General features: G+C 41.6%; 1 protein-coding gene across 5 annotated transcripts in view; it reads left to right on the top strand.

Annotated features, from left to right (window-relative positions):
* Positions 1 to 20,685, top strand: part of CSMD3 (CUB and Sushi multiple domains 3) — a 1,012,063-nt gene that overhangs the window by 295,956 nt on the left and 695,422 nt on the right. For 4 of the 5 annotated variants that reach the window (XM_083827428.1, XM_083827429.1, XM_083827430.1 and 1 more), the window contains exon 1: positions 8,122 to 9,076. The exons of the other annotated variant lie outside the window; for it this stretch is intronic. In XM_083827428.1, the coding sequence (XP_083683554.1) occupies positions 8,899 to 9,076 (178 nt within the window). In that variant the 5' untranslated portion in view covers positions 8,122 to 8,898. Of the gene's footprint in view, positions 1 to 8,121; positions 9,077 to 20,685 lie in introns of those variants that run through there. 5 annotated transcript variants of the gene reach the window in all.

Raw genomic sequence — 20,685 nt, forward strand, 5'->3', positions numbered from 1 at the left:
AAAAGGCCAAGTGCAAGGTCTTGCACCGGGGCCAGGGCAATCCCAAGCACAAATACAGGCTGGGTGGAGAATGGATTGAGACCAGCTCCGAGGAGAAGGACCTGGGGGCTCTGGTGGATGAGAAGCTCAACATGAGCTGGCAATGTGCACTTGCAGCCCAGAAAGCCAAACGTATCTTGGGCTATGTCAAAAGAAGTGTGGACATCAGGTCAAGGGAGGTGATTTTCCCCCTCTACAGTGCTCTCTTGAGACCCCACCTGAAGTACTGCATTCAGCTCTGGGGCCCCCAGCACAAGAAGGAAATAGACGTATTAAAACAAGTCCAGAGGATGTCCATGAAGATAACCAAAGGGCTTGAACACCTCTTCTATGAAGACAGGCTGAGGGAGTTGGATTTGTTCAGCCTAGAGAAAAAAAGGCTCTGGGGAGACCTTATAGCAGCCTTCCAGTACTTAAAGGGGGCCTGCAGGAAAGCCAGAGGGGGACTCTTTGTCAGTGAGTGTAGTGACAGGACTAGGAGTAATGGTTTTAAACTAAAAGAGGGTAGCTTTAGATTAGATATAAGAAAGAAATTATTTACTCAGAGGCACTGGAATGGATTGGCCAGAAAAACTGTGGATGCCCCATCCATGGAAGTGTTCAAGGCCAGGTTGGTTGGGTCTTTGAGCAACCTGGTTTAGTGGAAGGTGTCCCTTCCTATGGCAGGGGGGATGCAATTAGTTGATCTTTAAGGTCCCTTCTAATGCAGCATTTTATGATTCTATGATTCTTTCCTTTTATATCTCCATTTTTGCACATTTTTCCCTCCCCAAACCACCTCAGCCCATCCCTTTCCCTATCATTGGTTTCCCCCTTAAACATCTCATACTAAACGTCTCGCACAATCCCAGGATGCTTTTCACCAGCATCCCATAATGTGCCACATCACTCAGGGCAGGGACCACTCAGTCTGTGCGGTACCCTGTAGAGCTCCCCACATGAACACATAGTGTTGGGTCTCACCTGGCCTGTATGGCTGATGCTCTCCTGTGACAGTGCTGGGGAGGCCAGGCAGGGACTCATGTCTCTGACTGGGGCACTGGGGATCCCCTTTTGCCTCTGTAATCTTCTCTGTGTGTGGGAGAGAAGGAGTCTTCAACATATACTCTAACACAGGTCAGCTCAGATCTCTTTTTCAGGCTGCACAAAAATTATAGCATCATCACATCACTATTCATCACTTTTAGATCATCATTCTCCAAGTAATATGTGATGCCCCTACAGAAAAAGAAGTCAGGGACAGAGCTGGTTGTGAAATGCTCTTCAAAATCAGCACCGACATACTCTTTCTGTAATACTGCACTTGGCTAAACAGACAAAGGGATTCAAACATGATAAATCATTTGAAAATGGAGTACAGAGTGAAACAGATAGGAAAAGGGTCTAGGTATGTTCATGCATACCAAATATCTAGCTGAAACAACATAGCCTGAAACTAGTTCAATAATCTTTCCACCCACTTTCTTTAACCTCCCCCACTCACACCCTCCCTCAGCCTTTGATCAGTGTCTGACAGTAAATGCTATGACCAAAAGTCTGAAATATCTTATTAGGATACCTTGAACACTGATACACATTAATAATAGAGTCATGAATCAAAAATAAGTATCTGAGTTGTGATACCTGTTTATCAGATACATTTAAGTTCCATTTTTGCCTCTCTTTTCTTCACAATTAAAAAATGCAAACACTTGCCACTGAAATCTCCCAACCTATCTACGCCTTTATAACTTTAACATACAACATATAAAAGCCACCAGTATACTTCTTTAGTTTAGTATCCAGAAATATTTCTCCAAATCTGATTATCAAATCTTTCTGCAATGTGAACTGCTTCTGAACTCATAACTGTTTATTAAGGAATATATGACAGGTAGATAGAATGACAGTCTTTTTTCTAGATATTAATGAGTTATAAAATATGTTAATTACATAATTTTCAATCTGAGATTGTAGCCAAGATTACTGATATTTTAGAGGTTTACTTTTTCTACAGCTTAGTGCATAGAATTCCTGCTCAAGCCAAGGAAAATCCTTTATAAAAAATAAGAACAAACAGAGGCCCTCGAGATTTGCCCTCATGGAGATGTTGGAGGATTTATGTATGTAACTCCTGTAAGTATCATGAAGAATAATTAATTATTAATTTTATATTTGTAGTGCTTATCTTCCCTACCATTCCAAGAACCACATGATGTCATTAACACATTAAACATTAAACAATGCAACATATAATACGGATTAAAAGTAATATAAATTATTCACATTAAAAGGTCTTATAAAACAAAATCTGATATGCAATAGAAACCTCATTCTCATAAAGTATTATTTTCATCTCCAGGCTGATAAGCAGATGTTTAAGATGATAAGTAGATGTGAAAATCTGCATTCACCAGTGAGGATGCAGTTCAGATTTGCGCAGTGAAGAACCACAGTATATACATTGCATCTGATTATCACTGACTTACAGTTAAGTAACTGAAATGCTTAATGTACTTCTGCTGTGTCTCAATCTAGTGCAAACAGGAAAACAAAGTTCAGAAGGATGTTTCAATCTTCCCTAAAGTTATCTTCCTCACCAGCTCACCAACTTTTCTACCCACACAATCCACTAAAAAACAAAACAACAACAACAAAAAAACATTGTTTTTCTTCTTACTTTAGCACCTAACTACCCCTTCCTGCTTTCTTTTCTTTGCATACTGCAGTAGTACTATTATGACTGAAGGATAATACTTTATGCATCTCTAGACAATTCTCTTTTGTTTATTACTTCAGTGACTTCAGCAGCAATTTCCTACCACACTTTTTTTTTTTTTTCTCCCCATTATTTACCTCTTCTCTCTTTTATTCTACTGATACTATGCACTGCCATTTGCTGTTATGGAATTTGGGACTTTAAGTCTATGGAGTCCTGTATGCCAGGTGGAAATCTCTCTTTAAGTATTAACTAAATAATTGAATTTGGTGCAACAATCACAACAAATGTCTCTTCTAAACTTTAAACATTCTACAGTCTCTTGGTAAACTTTCACTGTACAATGTTGCACTGGATCACTTGCATGCACGAGCTTGTTTGGAGCTACTTATGTATCTCAACAAAGCAGTGCACTGAACAGAATAAAAAATGTCATCTCTGGTCTTGTACCACAGGTTCTCAACTGCCAGATCTAAGGGGTAATACAACTAGTGTTCAGATTTTGAATGTACATTTGAATGTATACCACTAGATTTCTAAGGAGAGGGGAATTGAGATCTAAATTCTGCCTGACTGTACCACATCTTACTGAGCCTGGTCTCACTGCACTTACCATGTAAAAAGTCATTCCACTTGAGTAAACAAGTCAGACACTTCTGAATTTCACATACCTTATAGGATTTACAAATCAACAAATTCAAACTCTGCTGACCAGATAGAAGAACATTAAAGCAATGACAGCTTTTGCTGAGAATGTCAGTTATCTAAGTCCCAAACAAACACGACTACACACCAAGATCATCTTGACTGATCATGACTGACACAATAAAAATTAATTTAGTCAGTAAGATATGCAAAGTCTTATAGAGGTAGATCAAAGCTGATTCCTTGAATTTCACTTGAAACTAAGTGTTACATAGCACTATATTTAAGTCAGGAAATATTGCATAAAATAGAATTGCTTTCTCTGTCATGTCTACAAACAGATTTCAGATGTGGTCTCTAGTAAAATGTAAGGAATATTTAATAGGAAGATAAAATAACAGTTAATTGTGATAACGAAACATGATCTCTATCTCCCTGTGAACATTGCATCTGAGATTTTTTTATTACTATTATTATAGTTATTTTTAATTTATGAGTGCAAGTGGATATTCTTGAATATTGTTAGTATCCAGTTATCTTGAACAGAGCTATTTTGTTCCAGAGCCAGCTTAGAACCTGATTTATGAAAATTTAACCTAAAAAGCAATCAGGAGGAGATAGGTATTATGACCCTTTTTTCTCTCCAGCTATTTCCATCAGTGTATGTGCTTTACTGCATCTTTGTTTGGGCTGCATTACACTTGATCTTTATCCTATGGCTATACCACATACTGTGAATGTGTCTGTAACATCAGTACACCACATTATCCCAACATTTGTGGAATGATCTTTGCCTCCCTCACTCCCATCCAAACCTCATTCTCAGTTTCACCTGTAAAACTTTTATCCTCTGATTAAGCAGAAGTAAGGAGTGAAGTGCCACCTACCTGGTGACAGCACAATGTCCTCCTCCTCTTTGAGAATTCCTTTACAGGACTCCCAACATGTTGAAAAGCACATGTGAGAAAAAATGGAAGTTTGGGAGTATATTTATAATACCCTCCTACTATTTCAAGGCAAGAGAAGAATGTTAGGACTTACAGACGGACTAGCAGGCTGATCAGGGTCATAGTTAGGTCTAGCAGAATCATATCTGGATATATAACCACCTAACCTAAGATACAGGAATTTAGAAAATTCTGTGTTCTGTGTTAGATCAGGATGTTAAAAATGCCTGTGTGATATGAGTGAATGAGATTTATGTTCTAAATCAAGTAAACACTTTTAAATATCACTGCCTATGTGCTTTAAACATGCATACATATGGCATCTGTGCTTGCAAGCATTTGTGTATCATATTATTCATAGTATTATTTGTCACAGAAGACCCCAGTGCATTTCTAAAAGTAAAGCAATCAATCTACCTACAATTAGAGTGAAGTTACTTGGGAGTAAAATGTAGGAGTTATTTAACAAAATACAGCTACCTTACACAAAAGTATATGGCAGGGAATGAAGAAAAACAAATCCAGTTGAAAATGTGGGAGGAATTTGTAATGTAATTATCTAAACTTAAAATTCATCTGCTTTGGCAAAGTGAACAGGGAGCTGTAAAAAGGGGAAATGTGAATAACAATTGTAGTATACTCTTCCATGAAACTATTTTGGTGCATTTATTTCTTAGAGATTCTGAGATGAGTGCCTGCTTACAGATATCGTAACTAAGGCATCACAGCATTGTTTAGCTTACTAAGCATCCAGCAATAACAGCACAAAGGAACACCAACACTGTAAGGACTCCAATGCACATTTTCCACTAGTGGTACTGATATTCATGTGCCTGACAGGTCAGAAATTTAAGTATCTGCCCATTTCTGATTTCAGCACATTTTATAATTCCTGGGAGTATTTAATCATAGTGATTGACTTTATGGTCTTTGCCAAGTCACTTTCATCCTTGACTGGTACCCAAATGATCAATAAACTTGACCATGCCAAAAGAGGGGGGAAAAGAGAGAAAGCAGGAGAGAGGAGAAAGAGAAAGAAAGCAGGAGAGAAAGGGAGAAGAGGGAGAAAGGAAGGAAAGGGAGGAAGGGAGGAAAGGAAGAAGGGGATGGGGAAGGGGAAGGACAGTAGGGTGAAGGAGAGGAACACTATAAAAATATGAAACGTAGTATAATCCACAGCCTTAAACCAGAATCACTCAAGAGGTTATGGGAGGCTAGCATTTAACAACAAAACAACCACAATAAGAAGGCAACACTACAATGCTCAAAGTTTTTTTTTTTGTTTGTTTGTTTGTTTCCTACAAAGAAATTCAAATCAATCCCTAGCATTATTATATCAAATCTGACTTCGCCTTAGGAGCTTAACTCCTATTTTTTTAAATGCACCCAACTTACCTGGAAACCTAAGGGTCTTTCAAGTTAGTAGGAATTTAGCTGCAAAAATCTCCTGGGAATCCTATTTTTAACTAGATGGGTTTCTTTGTTCATTCTTAACATGTAACTGATTAGCCAAAATTTCTTTTTCAGAAGTAATGAAGATATCTCAGAGCTTAAATCTTACTGGAAGTCAAATAGACATAAGCTCTAACAGTATGTCTCCTAAATAAGTTAGGTATTGAAGTACTGAGCGATGTAATGCCTGCATTAAAAAATCAATATATATTTATTCAATATCTATTCAATATCTATTTCTTATCCCCTACAACTGACAAAGCATTTACCTCAAATAGATTTGATCTGGAAAGTGTTCCTGGGGAAATAAAGACAGAATTTTATTGAAAACATATACAAAAGCTCAATACTGGAAGTGAGCTTATCTGGGCTATTCTGAAAGCACAAATCTCTCTTCAATTTTGAAACACTTGGAAAATGGCTTCCAGTTACATGTATACATACATATACAAATGTACATATATCTATATAGTAAAGAGTGATACACTGGAATTTCTTTAAAGAACACAGTGGTTTTTACCCATCCTACATTACCTAATGCACAAACTACTGAAATTTTGTCATGAAGTTGGAAGTGTTGTTGGGTCCTAATGTGGCGGTGCCCTTAAGAGCAGCACAGGGCTTATACCATTTGTGAAATCACTTTTCTGATCTGCTGCAGAGGAAGGAAACAGGCCCACCAAGTTTTAATTTCATTAGTCACTCTCCAAATATAATGTGTCTACAAGAGCAGGCTGTAGACAGTACACAAGGTCAGAAAATACATATCTTTGCTTCTCCCCAGTAAACAAACCTGTATGGATCCAGTGGGGCTGGTTAGTGTCAGCATTTGTAGCTAAAGGTATTATTTCCTCATGCCAGCTACACACAGCCTTACAGTTACAGAGATGAGTTCAGCCAGCCATATGTGAGGCCAGACTCCATTAAATGCTGTTGGCCTCACTGAAACAGAGCATGGACATAAATAAAGGTGGAAGATATGTACTGTTCCCCGCAATACCCACAAGTGAACATACACACCGCTATGCAAATTTCCTCTTTCACTTCTGTGCTTTGAGAGTAGGGGATGAATCATGGCCCTTCCAGATTCCTCCAATCCTATTTTATGTGGTCCTGTTGCACTACTGCATATATATAAAATCCTTATACAGATATGTTCATACAAATTCACATCTGCACCTACCAATTCATAAAGCCTCAAACAAGACCCATGTGCCTGTTGACAACTCCTAATCAGGGCATACCTTTCACACACACACACAGTACATGTACATACAAAAAATACACACTGTGCAATATGGGGAAATGCAAACCCCAGTATGGTCACAGACAAATATCCACGCTTCATGACTGTCTGCCAAACTTCCGAGTTCATATGTATGAGCTGGCACTTCACTTTAGGTATCTGTGCACTCATATGCATGCATATGTACACATATACACATACACACATAAATACTACACACATGCACACAGGTGCAAGACAAAGCATATGTGCACACAAAGGTACAAACATGTTGGCATGCATAAGATATGCACTCACACATATAAACATACACAAAAAATAAATGTATGCACGGATGCATGCACACATACACATGGATATACGTAGACGCATACTGGCATGCACATGCACATACAAAACACATGCTCGCACTCACGCATACAGAAACACACAAGGACACAAGTGCACATTCAAACGCAGTCATACATACATACGCGCACCAATACAGATGCACACAGAAATACAAATGCATGCACACACATACACACACGCACTGACAGGCACACACGCACACCCACACACACTCAGCACGACAGCACATACATCACACAAACACACCCACACAGGAACACATGCAAACACTCACGGGCGCATAGGCAGGCACCCAAACACACACTCACCCCCACGAAGAAAAAAGAAAAAAAAAAAAAAAAAAGGCTTTCACAGAAGCACAAACAGGCACACGACAAATACACATGCACACACACAGCATGTACGCCCACGCACCTGGAACACCTCCGCACAGCCACCCGCATGCACACCTCCGTACGCACCCCCCGCACCGCGGGCTTGGCTTGCCCGCCCCCTCCGCCCGATCCCCACCGCGGAGGACACCGCCGCCCCGCGCATTTTGTGCGGCATTTGCGCCCGGCAGCCGAGGGAAGCCGAACTCCCGCAGCCCCCCCGCCCTTCCCCGGGGCTCTACCCCCCCAAAACCCGCCGCGCATCGCCGCGGCCCCCCCGCGCAGCGCCGCTAGGTGGCACTATCGCTCTTCCTGGCAGAGTCGCGGCCGCACCGCCCCCGACCCCCCGTTCCCGGCCCGGCTCGGCTCGGCTCGGCTCGGCTCGGCCCCCGCGGGGCTGCCGCCCCGCCTGCTCCGCCTGCGGTGGCAAAGGGTGTCCCCCCCTCCGGGCCGCAGCCCCATCCTTCGGGGAGCGGGGCTGGGCCCGCCGCCTCCCCCCGGAGACCCGCCTGTAATTAATGCGGAGCAATTAGTCCGCAAATCCCCTCGGAGCAGCACATGCTCCCGGGCGAGGTGTGTGCCCAAAGGCGTGCGTGTGGCGGTGAGAGGGGGTGTGTGGCGGTGGTGGCGGTCACAGCCCCGAGCACCGCACGGGTAATAATGGTAATAACGAGACACTGATTGCGGCGGAAGGGATGAGCCCCGCCGGTTCGGCTCCGGAGTCTGTAGAAACCTCGCCACAGTGTTATTTCCCGAGCCGTTTTCCTAGGCAGAATTGATCCTCTTGGGGGAACGGGGGAGCGGGGGAAAGAATCTCAATTGCAAATATTGTTTAGAGTTTATTCTAGAGAGCGTCTGTGCTTTAAGATGCCCTTCCGTGGCTCCTGGTGGATGCTGTAAGGAGCCAGGATTGTGGTGGGTTTCGGCTGTGCAGGGAGTTGGGTTAGCGGGGGGGTGGGGGAAGGAAAAGACACGATCGAGAGTAGCTGAGACTTTGTGCCCCCGTTGGAGAGATGGTTGAGTCCTCGTCAAGGTTGCTGTGGTATCCCAGAAACACCATTCACTCCGAGCTGTGACCGCGCACCATCAACAGCAACAACTCCGCTGCGCCTGGCCAAGGAATAGGAATTAGGAGCTCTCAAGAATAATATGAAAGGGATCTGCAGAGGGGAAATCCGTGCAAAGGAATCGAAATTAGCAGACTTTTGGGAAAGGGGATGTACTAAATGTGGCCGGCTGGACTTCATCCTGGTGAAGAAAATGGAGATTAAAAGTGGATTTACATTTTGGAACCTCGTCTTTTTATTGATGGTTTCGTGTGTGAAAGGTAGGGTAGAATTTGAGGGGTATATTTTTAGGGGTCCCTTTGCTTTTGGTCAGGGCGTTGCAAGCTCTCGCCTAATACAAACGTATATTTAAAAATGTGTTAATATGTTATTTTATATTTTTTACCCTGGGTACTTTGCAATGGGAAGATATAAATGATCATGAAAGCGGGGAGGAAAGAAGGAGTTGAATCAGAGCTCTCTTCGGAGATAGGAAATGTATTTGCTTTGCCAGGCTTGGCGTTCAATGCAGTGACTGAGCTCGGGCTCAATAAATATTCTTGCAGTATGCTCAAACGGAGACGTGAGTTGGTTCATATAGCCTCTAACTAGTGTATATTCACGCAAATCCCGTCGGGTGACTTTTTTAAGGTGATGATGTTCGTACTGTGGGGGGATTACCTACATTTCTCTTTTTTCTGTCGAGCAACTGGGCTCTTTGCGGGAATGCCTGTATCGATGCACTTATTAGTTTAACCCGTTGCGTGGGGAAAGTTACGGAGGACCCAGCGTGTGCGTAGCCCTCTCGCAGCCCGAAATGCGCTTCACGCTCAGCTGTTTGTATGCATGCAGGGCTCCCTGACTGTCGAAGAGGTATGTTAGCAATTCAGCCTTGAAGGCATGGTCTGCCGCTGTGTGCAAAGATCGACACCTTTTCTCAGCCCTCTCTTGGTCCCCTTTCCCTGCTAAGGTCTCCTGTGGTCTTTTTTTTTTTTTTTTTTCTTTTTTTTTTTTTTTTTTTCCCGTCCCTTTTTCGGGCCGGGGATATTTTGCTTCATTCCTGATTCTGTCTTCATGAAAGGAGGGCAGAAAGGAAACCGCTAGTTAGCGTTATGAATACCTCGACTAAGTCTGTGCTTATCGACAGTTAAGGGAAATGATACGCACAGAGAAGAGAAGAAATACGTGGCTTGAATAACGTGCACCTCCAATATTACACAGGCATCGCTAAACGGTGAAGTGCTGATCCCATAACGCGTGCCTTCAGGGATCTATTCTGCAACTCCCCACAGTCGGCTGCCTACCCGAAATAATCTTCTCTTGTTTGTGGCCAGTGATTAATATCTGATTAATCACCCTTTTATCCTACTCCTCATCCTCATCCCTCCTCCCCGCCACACTCGCATTCTCCCAGAATATTTGATAGATATTATCGATCCTCTCCGAGTTTTTAGACTTGCTTATCGCCTACAGAGATTGCCTGCACGGGTGGGAGGGAGGTGTGCTTGGGGTGGGGGGGGGTGCATTCAAAGGCGTGCCTTCCCAAGCTGGCTCTGCCTTGGATGAAACAGTTTATTGTACGGCTTTGCAGCTGCTTGTCCTCCCCATTTGCATCTCATGGAAAAGATAATTCGTTTTTCACGTGGGGGGGCGGGGGGGTCTCGAGAGGTTTTACGTTATCCTGACACGAGAGCCGAGGCGAAAGGGCTTGCCTGCGATGTTAATGAACATTTTAATTACAGGCAGCTTTCGCCTGTTTGTGTCTATTGAAGCAGTATGCACTCTGCGCTTGCCCCGCTCTTGACGTCTAGCGATCTAGCCCAGCCCGGGGTTGTGGGGAGCATTTCTTTTCCTGGCTCCCCCTTGCCTTTAAGGCTTTCTCCGCGCCGGGTGCGATCATTTGCAAGTCATAGACTCGGCGCCTGCGAGGCGCGCAGTGCCGCTCCGCGGCGCACAGCGGATGCGGTGCGGAGGCGCTGGGGTAATGGGTGGCTCCGGAGCTGCTGCCGAAGCAGCTGCTTTGTGAGCACGAGTCGCGGGGCGGCAGCATCCTACAGAATTAAAGGCTCGGGCGGTTCTCCTCGTGCTACGATGGCCGCGGGAGCCGTGCAAGTTTCCACAGCACCTGTTGAGAAGCCGCTTCCCTTGCCCTTGGAGGAAAGGAAAAAACTGGGGGTACCGAGGGCAAAAGCTGGAATGAAGCACCTAAAACATCAAAAAAAAATTAATTTGCAAAAATGGCCTTTTTTCTTCCTGCCCATACACAGTCCCAGAGAAATGCTGTGAAGCAGTCTACTCCCTAGTGTCAGGACTTCAGTTTCGCAGTTGCTGAGCCTCCCAGTTTCCATAGGTTTCCCTCATACTGGGGTTCTCTCAGGAACTGGGGGACTGCTAAGTAAGATTTCACATCCTGGACATGAGCTCCTCTAGGCTGCCAGGCTTCATAGAGCTGGCTTAGATTCACTGCAGCACTGCATCTATTTTAGGCATTTATATTTAGTTCTCTCCCCACTCCAGTGAATGAATACATTTTACCTTGATTTACATTCCCATTGTGTCAGCATGCACACCAGCTCCCAGAAACCTTGGCAGAGGCACACAATGAATGAATACTTGCCTATTTAAAACACTCCAGATGTGGGGAGCAAGGTGACTGCCTGGGTCCTACATCTGCCTTACCATTGTCTGGCAAGGCCCTTTCACCACACCCTACTAAAGCATGTTCTAGCACTTATCTTTGATTGCTTGATCACCTCTATTTCATAGTCCAGCACCACACTGTAATACCTAAACTGTTGCTCTTCCAGGCTACTTGCACAGCTTTACTTGGTATTTGCATCTCAGGTCCTTCCTAATTCTATCATCTTCCTGTCACCATTTCTATAGTTTTGATCCACAGCTTTTCCACTGTTCTGTGTTCCAGATGTTAAACTATACCTGGGAGATTATGTAGCCATGTTCACATCTTCCTTGTGTGTGTTCATTTAGACACAGAATTTCTTCACGGTTATCTGAAAATTCATGCCTTTCTGGAATACTGCAACGGCACTTGTGAGGGATTAGAAAAGGAAGAAGCAAGAAAGAGAAAATGGGAGGAAAGAAATCACCAGCTGCTGGAAAAGGGGCGATAATAAGAGATAATAAGGAATTATACCTCTTTAATTATACCTCTTTAATGAAAACCTTTAACTGCTTACACAATATCCCATTATGCCTTGGATCAATCTCCAACACAATCTTACTTGGAGAGACATGCAGTAAAAAAGCAAAGAAATGGCCCCTTTGAAAAATGAGAGAAGGCATGAAAACAACCAACCAACCAAACAAAACAACCCCTTAGCAAGTGCCAACCAGAGTCATTCGTGGCCAGCTGCAGGGAAAGATGGATGCTGCGCTCTTCCCAGCAGACACCTAGGAGAGTTTCTTCCCCTTCCCTTATCCCCCTTCCCCCAGAAGAAATAAAGAGTATTGTTTAGGCATAGGAGATACAAATCAAGCTTGGAGCAGCAGCAAACAAAAACCTTCACTGTCCAGGACAGTTCTTTTATTTGCAAAAATGAAACAAGCTGCTTTAGTGAGCTTTGCTTCCTGGGATTTAGGAGAGAAATCACTGATATTTGCACCCCTTCAGTTTGGCATCTCTCTTCACCAAATGAAATTTAAAAAATGCTTGTAACCTGCTTGCAGAAGCAAAACAGAAAGGAAACCAGGCAAAATGACCGCAAGACTCCTCAGTCTCTTCTGTGTAGTTGTCACTCCAAGACAGAGCAGAGAGATCTGCTCTTTTGTCTGTCTGGCTAAAATGAAGCTTTGCCTCTGCTGTTGTTTTTCCGTTCCCCTGTTGCAGTTGTGACAAGTGAAACAAGGGCAGCTTTCAAAATAAAAGGGAGATGAAGCAGTGAAATTTTAAATGGCTCGTTGACAGAAGACGTGATGAGAAAATGGACAGGATTTCTGAGTGATGGATACCTGGCATGTGGGAATATTTAGCAGACAAAGAGTATACTCTACTTGTTTCAACCACCTTTGCGGTCCCCCTTGTCCCCCATTCCCACCTCAACCCCGCTCTCTCAGAGATCATTTCAAGATCTGCCAACCACTCCCCACTGCTTCCTTGACAGCCGCTTGACTTCTGGGGTTACTGGTGGTTGGCCCTTCTCAGTGGGGCACGGACGAGGTGCCTGCCGTGTCCCCGAGGCGAATAACAGTAGGTTAATGTTCTCTGCTTTCCAGATGGTCGCTGCATCTCCGTGCATGTGTGTCTGCGTGTGTGTACAAGCATGCAGGGGAGCTGGGAGTCGCTGACAGGAGAAGAGGCAACGTCCCCCTTCCTTTCAACTCCTCAGCACACCCTCAGTTCCTCTGTGGTGCCTCTTTCCCACAAGCTCACGCACATCACACAGGGCTTTTGCTCAGAGGGCTGCGGGCAGCACCTCAGCGAGGATTTTTTTTTTTCCTATGCTGCACAGTTCCGCAGGGTTGCAGACAAAGTTAACCCACCCTCAGCCGCCGCCTTCCCCTTAATTCAGGGCTAAAACAAGGCTCCGCTCTACCCTCCGCCTAGCGCACGGCTCCTCCTCCCCTTCCCCGCGGTGGCAGCGAGGCACACGCAGCCCCCCGTAGCAGCCGGGACCGCCTGTCCCTCCCCTGCCCGCTGCCGTTAGGGACCCGCAAAGGCCACCGGAGGAACGTCGCCTGCAGTTGCCGCTTTTTCTCCGAGAGCAGCAGCAGTCGCAAGGCGGAGCAGGCAGCGAGCGGCGGCAGCTCCACCCGCGCCGCCACCGGCAGCAGCTCCGGCGGCGGCAGCAGCAGCGACACCGGCGGCGACAGCGACACCGGCAGCGGCCTCCGTTGTCGCCCGGGGAGACCGTCCATCCAGGGAGTCCGCTCCCTGACACTTCTCTGTCGGAAAATGCCGCTTGGCTTTGCTCTCTTTAGCTCGATGACTGCCGCAGGCCTGTTGTTTGCAACTCTGAGACAGCGTTAGGGTTTCCTTTCTTTTTGTTTGCTTTTGGTATTGACACACAAAAACAGCCCCTCTCTCCCTGAGCTCAGTGAGCCCTTTCTTCGTGGGAGCAGGGTGGGAGCTCCAGGCAATCAATCAGGCTGAAGAGTTACGTGTTGCACCTTCAACTCAGTTATGAGCATTTCAACTTGGAAGCACCAGCCCACAAGACCCAAGGAACTGTGTGAATGTGCTTTAAAATCCTTCCTTTTCCAAAACACAGCAGAAAGTTATAGTCTGTCTGGTTTTATTTGTTTGTTTTAAGTAGGAACAAACCCAGAAGGATGAATTACCCATGTACTTTAGTGTTCTTTGCCTCCGACAGTGAATATTAGCAGCAGTTCAGGGAAAGATGAGAAGTACAGAGAGACTGGTACATCATCCCAGATATCAGCAGTCTACAGTTTGGGGTCCACCCGAGCTACAGAGTACTTTTGGAACGTGAGGAAGAGACTTGAATTAACCTGTGCTCCACTCATTTACCTATTCTCTCTCTCCTGCATCCATTTTTTTTTTTTATTAGCATTTGTACTTTCGTCCTTCACAAAGTTCTATGACATAGTTCCATACTATTGCATTCCTATGCATCCTCCATCTTATACACTGTGTATCTGACTGAAAGCACTTAATAGTATAGAAGGTTACATTAAACTTGGCTGTATTATACCTAGTGTGTTTTATGGGTTACATAGATCAATACCCCAGATTTAAGATTTGTAATTATTGAATGCACATGGATCTAGTAAAAAGAGATAAAAGTGTAATGTTATTTAGAGATGTTTTAAAAGATTTTGAAATATCCTGTGAGGATGTTTCAGTTTGAGTGATTACAACACCCTTTCAGAGAAAAGGTTATGAAGAATAATGTAGCCTCGTATCCCTTACCCCCACCTCAAAAAAATAAAAAATAATAAAAAAAATGCCTTCAACACAATCTATCTTATTTTCAGAGGTATTGAATATTTCCAACTCCACCTGGCTCCAGTAATAGCCTGGGGAGCTAGTTAGCACTTCTGAAGCAAGGCCAAGTGAGTCCGATGTTATAATGCTGTGACAGAGAGGCAGAATGAATCAAAGGAAAATGTCTATAAAAAAACCTTACTGTTATATGTAAAATGTTAAATCTATAGAACCTCATAAATTAAATTTTTTCTTTAGACATAGGAAAGGCTTTATGATTTGCTGCAAAAACTATTTTGACTTGTCTCCTAACAGAAAACTTCCATTCTAACTCTGCAGGGTTGTGAAGTCTCAAACAATTTCTTAATTATGAGTATCATTCTGCTGTATTTCTAGATGTAATGATTAAGGTTGAAATGATAGAACAAAGTCTTTGTGAAAAATTAGTTTACCAGATTACTCTAACACAATTTCACAGGAAAGAAACATCAGGGAACAGACACTTTGGTACAAGGTGTTGTTTTTTCTTAGAATCCTGTAATTTAAGTCAGTTTTTACTACATGAGATATTTGAAGAAAGAATATTTAAGTAACAAATCAGACAGACATACATTAAAAGTTGTTATTGTAAGACTATAAAAATTATCATTATGACTGAATATTTTCATGCAAAAGTTTACTGCAAAATTCTCGTTCTTTTATAAGCCTTTCAAACATTGCCTTTCAAACAACTTCTCTGAGGAGCATTTCCTTCCTGGTGAAATTGTACAGTTTTTGTACAAAATAACACTTACCAAAGATTCAAAGGTGAATATTTAGAAACAATCCTGGACTTAAACAGAAAGGTGTGTGATATTTAATGTACAGGATGTCGTCTGTCTCTTAATATATATATATATACATATATATATATATACTATTAGAAAATGTTGAATATATGCTTCCTAACATCCAGTTTTCTTTTGGGCAATGGAATGGACAAGGATATTAGACTGTGAGGAAGACTATTTAAAATAAACATGCACTCATAGAGACATGTCAGATTTTTGTAGATGTTTACATTTAGTTGTTTACTTTTGGGGAGAAGAGCATATGTATAGTTTCACTGCCTAGTTTTTATGGATCACATAAGTTTTACTATATCTCCATAATCCTGGCATTAGAACTGCTGAATAGCATGTAAATGTCAAAGAAGGAAATGGTAGAAATTCAATCATCTCCTTCACAGGGTCTGAAATATTAGGATGGTTATGATGATAGGTTTAGGCACATTGTTACTCATAGAGAGAGAGCCTCAAAATCTTGGGGAAAGTCATGCAAGGGATTCCAGCGCAACTGCTGCTCTCATAGAATTGTCAAAGAGAAAGGAGGCAACCAGCACAGATGTATAAAGACAGACATTCCATTTTCCCTCGTGTTCCACAAAATGCTTCATATCATCATGTGTCATATTCATATTGTATCATAGAAATAAAGGTACAGAATAGTAAGGGTAGTTAACCAAAGAAAGATTTCACAGGATGATGAATTCTCACCTCCTGAAGCCTGTAAATAACACAGATTATTTTTGCTATAGGACTAAAGGAATCTGGATGCTTAAGGCAGAAATGACTAAGTAATTGCTTGGATTATACGTATGATTAATCATCACTTCTGACCTTGAATTGTATTTTATGTTTCACATATCTTCATCTCTTCTTAGTTTTATACCTATATGTATTGTGGCTTGTTGGATTTAATTCTCATGTAATTGTGTATACATGCAGATGTTCACATACTTATATCATATGCATATATGGAAATTATACCCATATATTTGTTTATCTTATGAATCAATTCAACAAAAACTAAAACATTGTTAGTTTACAAAAGTGCAGGTAACAACTTGAGGTGTATGTGCTTTCTAAGTAATCCATTACCTCTTAGAACCACAGAATATTAAAGTATCCTGAGATGGAAGGGACCCACAAGGATCATTGAGTCCAGCTCCTGGCTCCACACAGGATCACCCAAATATCAGACCATATTCTGAGAGTGTTGTCCAAATGCTTCTTGAACTCCATTAGGCTTGGTTCTGTGCTCACTTCCCTGAGGAGCCTGTTCCAGTGCCCAACCACCCTCTCAGTTAAGAACCTTTTCCTGGTACCCTACCCTACCTCCCCTGCCACAGATTCATGCCATTTCCTTGGGTCCTATCACTATCAGCAGAGAGCAGAGATCAGTGCCTGCCCCTCTGCTCCCCTTATGAGGAAGCTGTAGGCTGCGATGAGGTCACCCCTCAGTCTCTTCTTCTCTAGGCTGAACAAATCAAGTGACTTCGGCTGCTCCTCTACATCTTGCCCTCTAGATCCTTCACTGTCTTCCTAACCCTTCTTCGGGCACTAGTAGGTTTATGTCCTTTTTATACAGTGGTGCCCAAAACTTCACACAGTGCTCAAGGTGAGGTTGCACCAGTGCAAAGTAGAGTGGGACAATAACCTTCCTCGACCAGCTAGCTATGCCGTACCTGATGCACCTCAGGATATTGTTGGCCCTTTCGGCTGTCATGGCACACTGTTGACTCATATCCAACTTACTCTTCACCAGAAACCCCAGATCCATTTCTGGGAGGCTGCTCTCCAGACTCTCATTCCCCAGTCAGTACATATATCTAGGATTACCCTTTCCCAGGTGCAGAATTAAGGACTTGCTCTTGGTAACTTTCATATGGTTGGTGTTTGCCCAGCACTCTAATTTGTCAAGACCTTGCTGCGAAGCTTCTCAATGTTTGAGGGAGTCAACAGCTTCTCCTAATTTAGTATCACCTGCAAATTTACTAGGTATGTATTTGAGTCTTGCATCCAGATTATTTATGAAAACATTAAAGAGAACTGGCCCTAAAATGGAGCCCTGTGGAACCCAAATAGTGACTGGCCACCAGCCTGATGTAACCCCATTTACTATAACCCTTTTAGCTTGTCCCATCGGACAGTTGTTCTTCCATTATGTTATGTTTTTGTCAAGCTGTATGCTGTACATTTTGTCCAGAAGGATATTGTGAGAAACAGTATACTTAATCTTACTTTTTTGTGTATTCCCAGACTCAGAAGTAAGTTATATCTGGATGCACTAAAAAAATGAAAGAGCAAGTAGTGACATCTAGCAAATGTTAGGAGAAAAGCTTGATTAAAAGATTATTGGTGCTTTTGGTAACACTAGTTGCCAATCCTAGCACTGACAATTGTAATTAACTGACAATTATATATGGAAGCTGATTTAGGAAAGTTTTACCAAAATATAGTTGTTGTTGTTGTTTATAAAACTGTTTTTAGTAGAACCTTCAAAATCACCTTTCAAATATAGAAAAAAAAATCTGTGCTATTTTCTTTTACTTTAATACTGTTATTGTCATTTAAAGAGACTGGCATCACATCTCAAAGGTGGCTGTATTTCAGTAACTTAAAATGATACCTCTATGATCGTTATTTTCATATTGAACTGTGATCAAACACAGCTAGTGGATATGTGCAAGTGCAGTTTGGAGTCCTTAGTTAAAATGAACTACATAAATGCAGAGTACTTTTCTTGTTACAATGTACTTTTGAGATATAACTCTCAAATTACAAAACCTTTTCTCCACTATTTCAATCTGACCTACGAGAAATTCATACTCTACTATATTTAGTTTCCTTGATTTCTGTGTAATTTTCTTTGAGAATTGAAGCTTGATCTAATTTAAACTATTTTTTTTTTTCAGAAGTGTAAACTGAAAGTTGCATTTTTGCTTATGTATAGCAGTTTTGATGCAAAGGTGAATGAAAGTTATAAAATGGGTATAAAAGTAGTTTCTAAACTGCCTATTATTGAGCCCATTGAAACCATAGAATGTCTCAGGTTGGAAGGGACCTTAAAGATCATTTATTTCCAACCCTCCTGCCATGGTCAGGGACACCACCCACTAGATTAGGTTGCTCAAAGTCTCATCTAACCTGGTCTTGAACACATCCAGGGAAATCAACAAGAGAGCCCAGAATATGAACTTTGAAAATAGATTTGCTTCTGCTTCTTTTTGTACTGAGTTTTGAATTACATTTTTATGTACATATACTTCATTTGACTTAGAAATACAAATTATAATGGAGGTCAGGTTCTTCACAATGCATTAGAAATTTACAAAAGAAATGTACTTTGGAAAACTCACATTGCATTATAAATATAAAGTTGCAAAAGTAAATTGTTTACTATTCTGTTTAAAGGAAACAGGTTATATATATGCATACTATCAGGAAATGTTTTCTTTTTCTATATTTTATTAATCATCATGTCAGCACTTCTGGGGATCAGTTCACCAGATTCAATGTAATAGTACTATGCTGACAGTGTGTCAGCTGTAGTCCTTGAAGCCACAAAATACTCATGGTTTTTTGTCAGGAGACGAGCTGAATTACAGCCATTTTGCAACCTGTTTTCAGCATTCCTGATTACATTTTTGTTCTCCAGTAAAACATTTCTGAATCTGCAGAAGGCTGCTAATAGCTGCTGAGGAATAGGTAGGAACTGAAAAAAAAAATAGATTTCGGTTTAGAATGCTTTCAAATTTAATTACTAATGCAATTTGTTTTTACTTTTATTGGATTATCACATACACTAGATATGCAGTTACATTTGAAAATGCTAAATAAGCTAGCAAAATCAAGTAAGAAAACCAGGGAATAATTTCCTCATTTATTTTGTTGTATTTATCTACTGCTAGAATGTTCTTTTTAGTTTCCACCATCTCATAGTCTAAAAACATGTAACATATTGAACTGAAATTACAAGAACTAAAATAGTCTAGGGAAGAAAAAAAAAAGTCCAAATCCTGACTGTTGGAAGGCCCACCTGATTAAACTAAGCTTGAGGAAGGAAAAAGGAGACTAGGTCTTCAGTCACCATACATACTCTGAAGTAAAAACTGCCTTTTTAATGGACCTCCAGATATGTGTGAATTAAACGGGAGCGTGTGGGAACACAGACACACACACAAGCATACATGCAAATGTGTGCACACCAGCAATTCTGATAGCCAGCATCTGTAGCTGTATATGCTATGAAGAAGAACCTATGCTTAATTCATGACTATGTTCATCCTGTGTATTTTCCCTTAAGCACACCTGTGCTCACCAATATTTCTCTGATGAATTTAATCTACTTCAGTCATATGACTACTGCTACCAATCTTAGCAATGCTTTGTGCATGACTTGGGATTTTTAATGAGCACAGTAAAAGAAGTAAGTATAATTCATAATGTGGAACTGAAAGGACAGGATGAAGATATTTTCACCAAAATATTTACATCAATATAGTGCATATCTAAATAGAGAATTTTCATCATTCTGTAGTGAAGTAGCACAATACAAGTTGTACTTTACCAAGTGAATGTTTTTGCAATACTCACAGCAATTATAGGACTATTGCTAAAATTACTAAGATTTTTACAGCATTCACATTATTTACAAAAAATATCTCTTTGGAAAATTGTCCTCTTACAACCAAAAGGAGTTCTCCAATAAGGAGAATTGACTGCTTATTGTTCAGTTTCTTGGAGTGATATTTCATTTGAAAACTAACACAAACATCATCACTTTCCCCTTTCCATATCACCATTCAGTGTATCTGCCACTTTTATTCAGAATTCTCCTTGAATGCTGCTCCTCTCTGTGACTGTGAGCTCTTTTAAAGGGGGGGAATCATTTCCCTCACACAATTCACATAGTTATTAGCTTCAGAGATTTTGATAATATCACCACTTTACCCTTTATTTCAATCTTGGCAACTCCTTCCTGGGAAAATGAAATACCTCTGACATTTGGGAGAACATTTCTTTAGAGGTTTTTATATATTCTATTTAATGAACTTTCATATATCATAAATTCAACCATGTTCTCCATATAGCAATTATAGACATCTTGTAAGAATGTGAATGTTATTATACTTCTTCAGAGGCCAAATATTCTACCCAAGTA

This window comes from Anser anser (assembly GCF_964211835.1).
Source record: "Anser anser genome assembly, chromosome: 2".
In the NCBI taxonomy this organism is placed as follows: Eukaryota; Metazoa; Chordata; class Aves; order Anseriformes; family Anatidae; genus Anser; species Anser anser.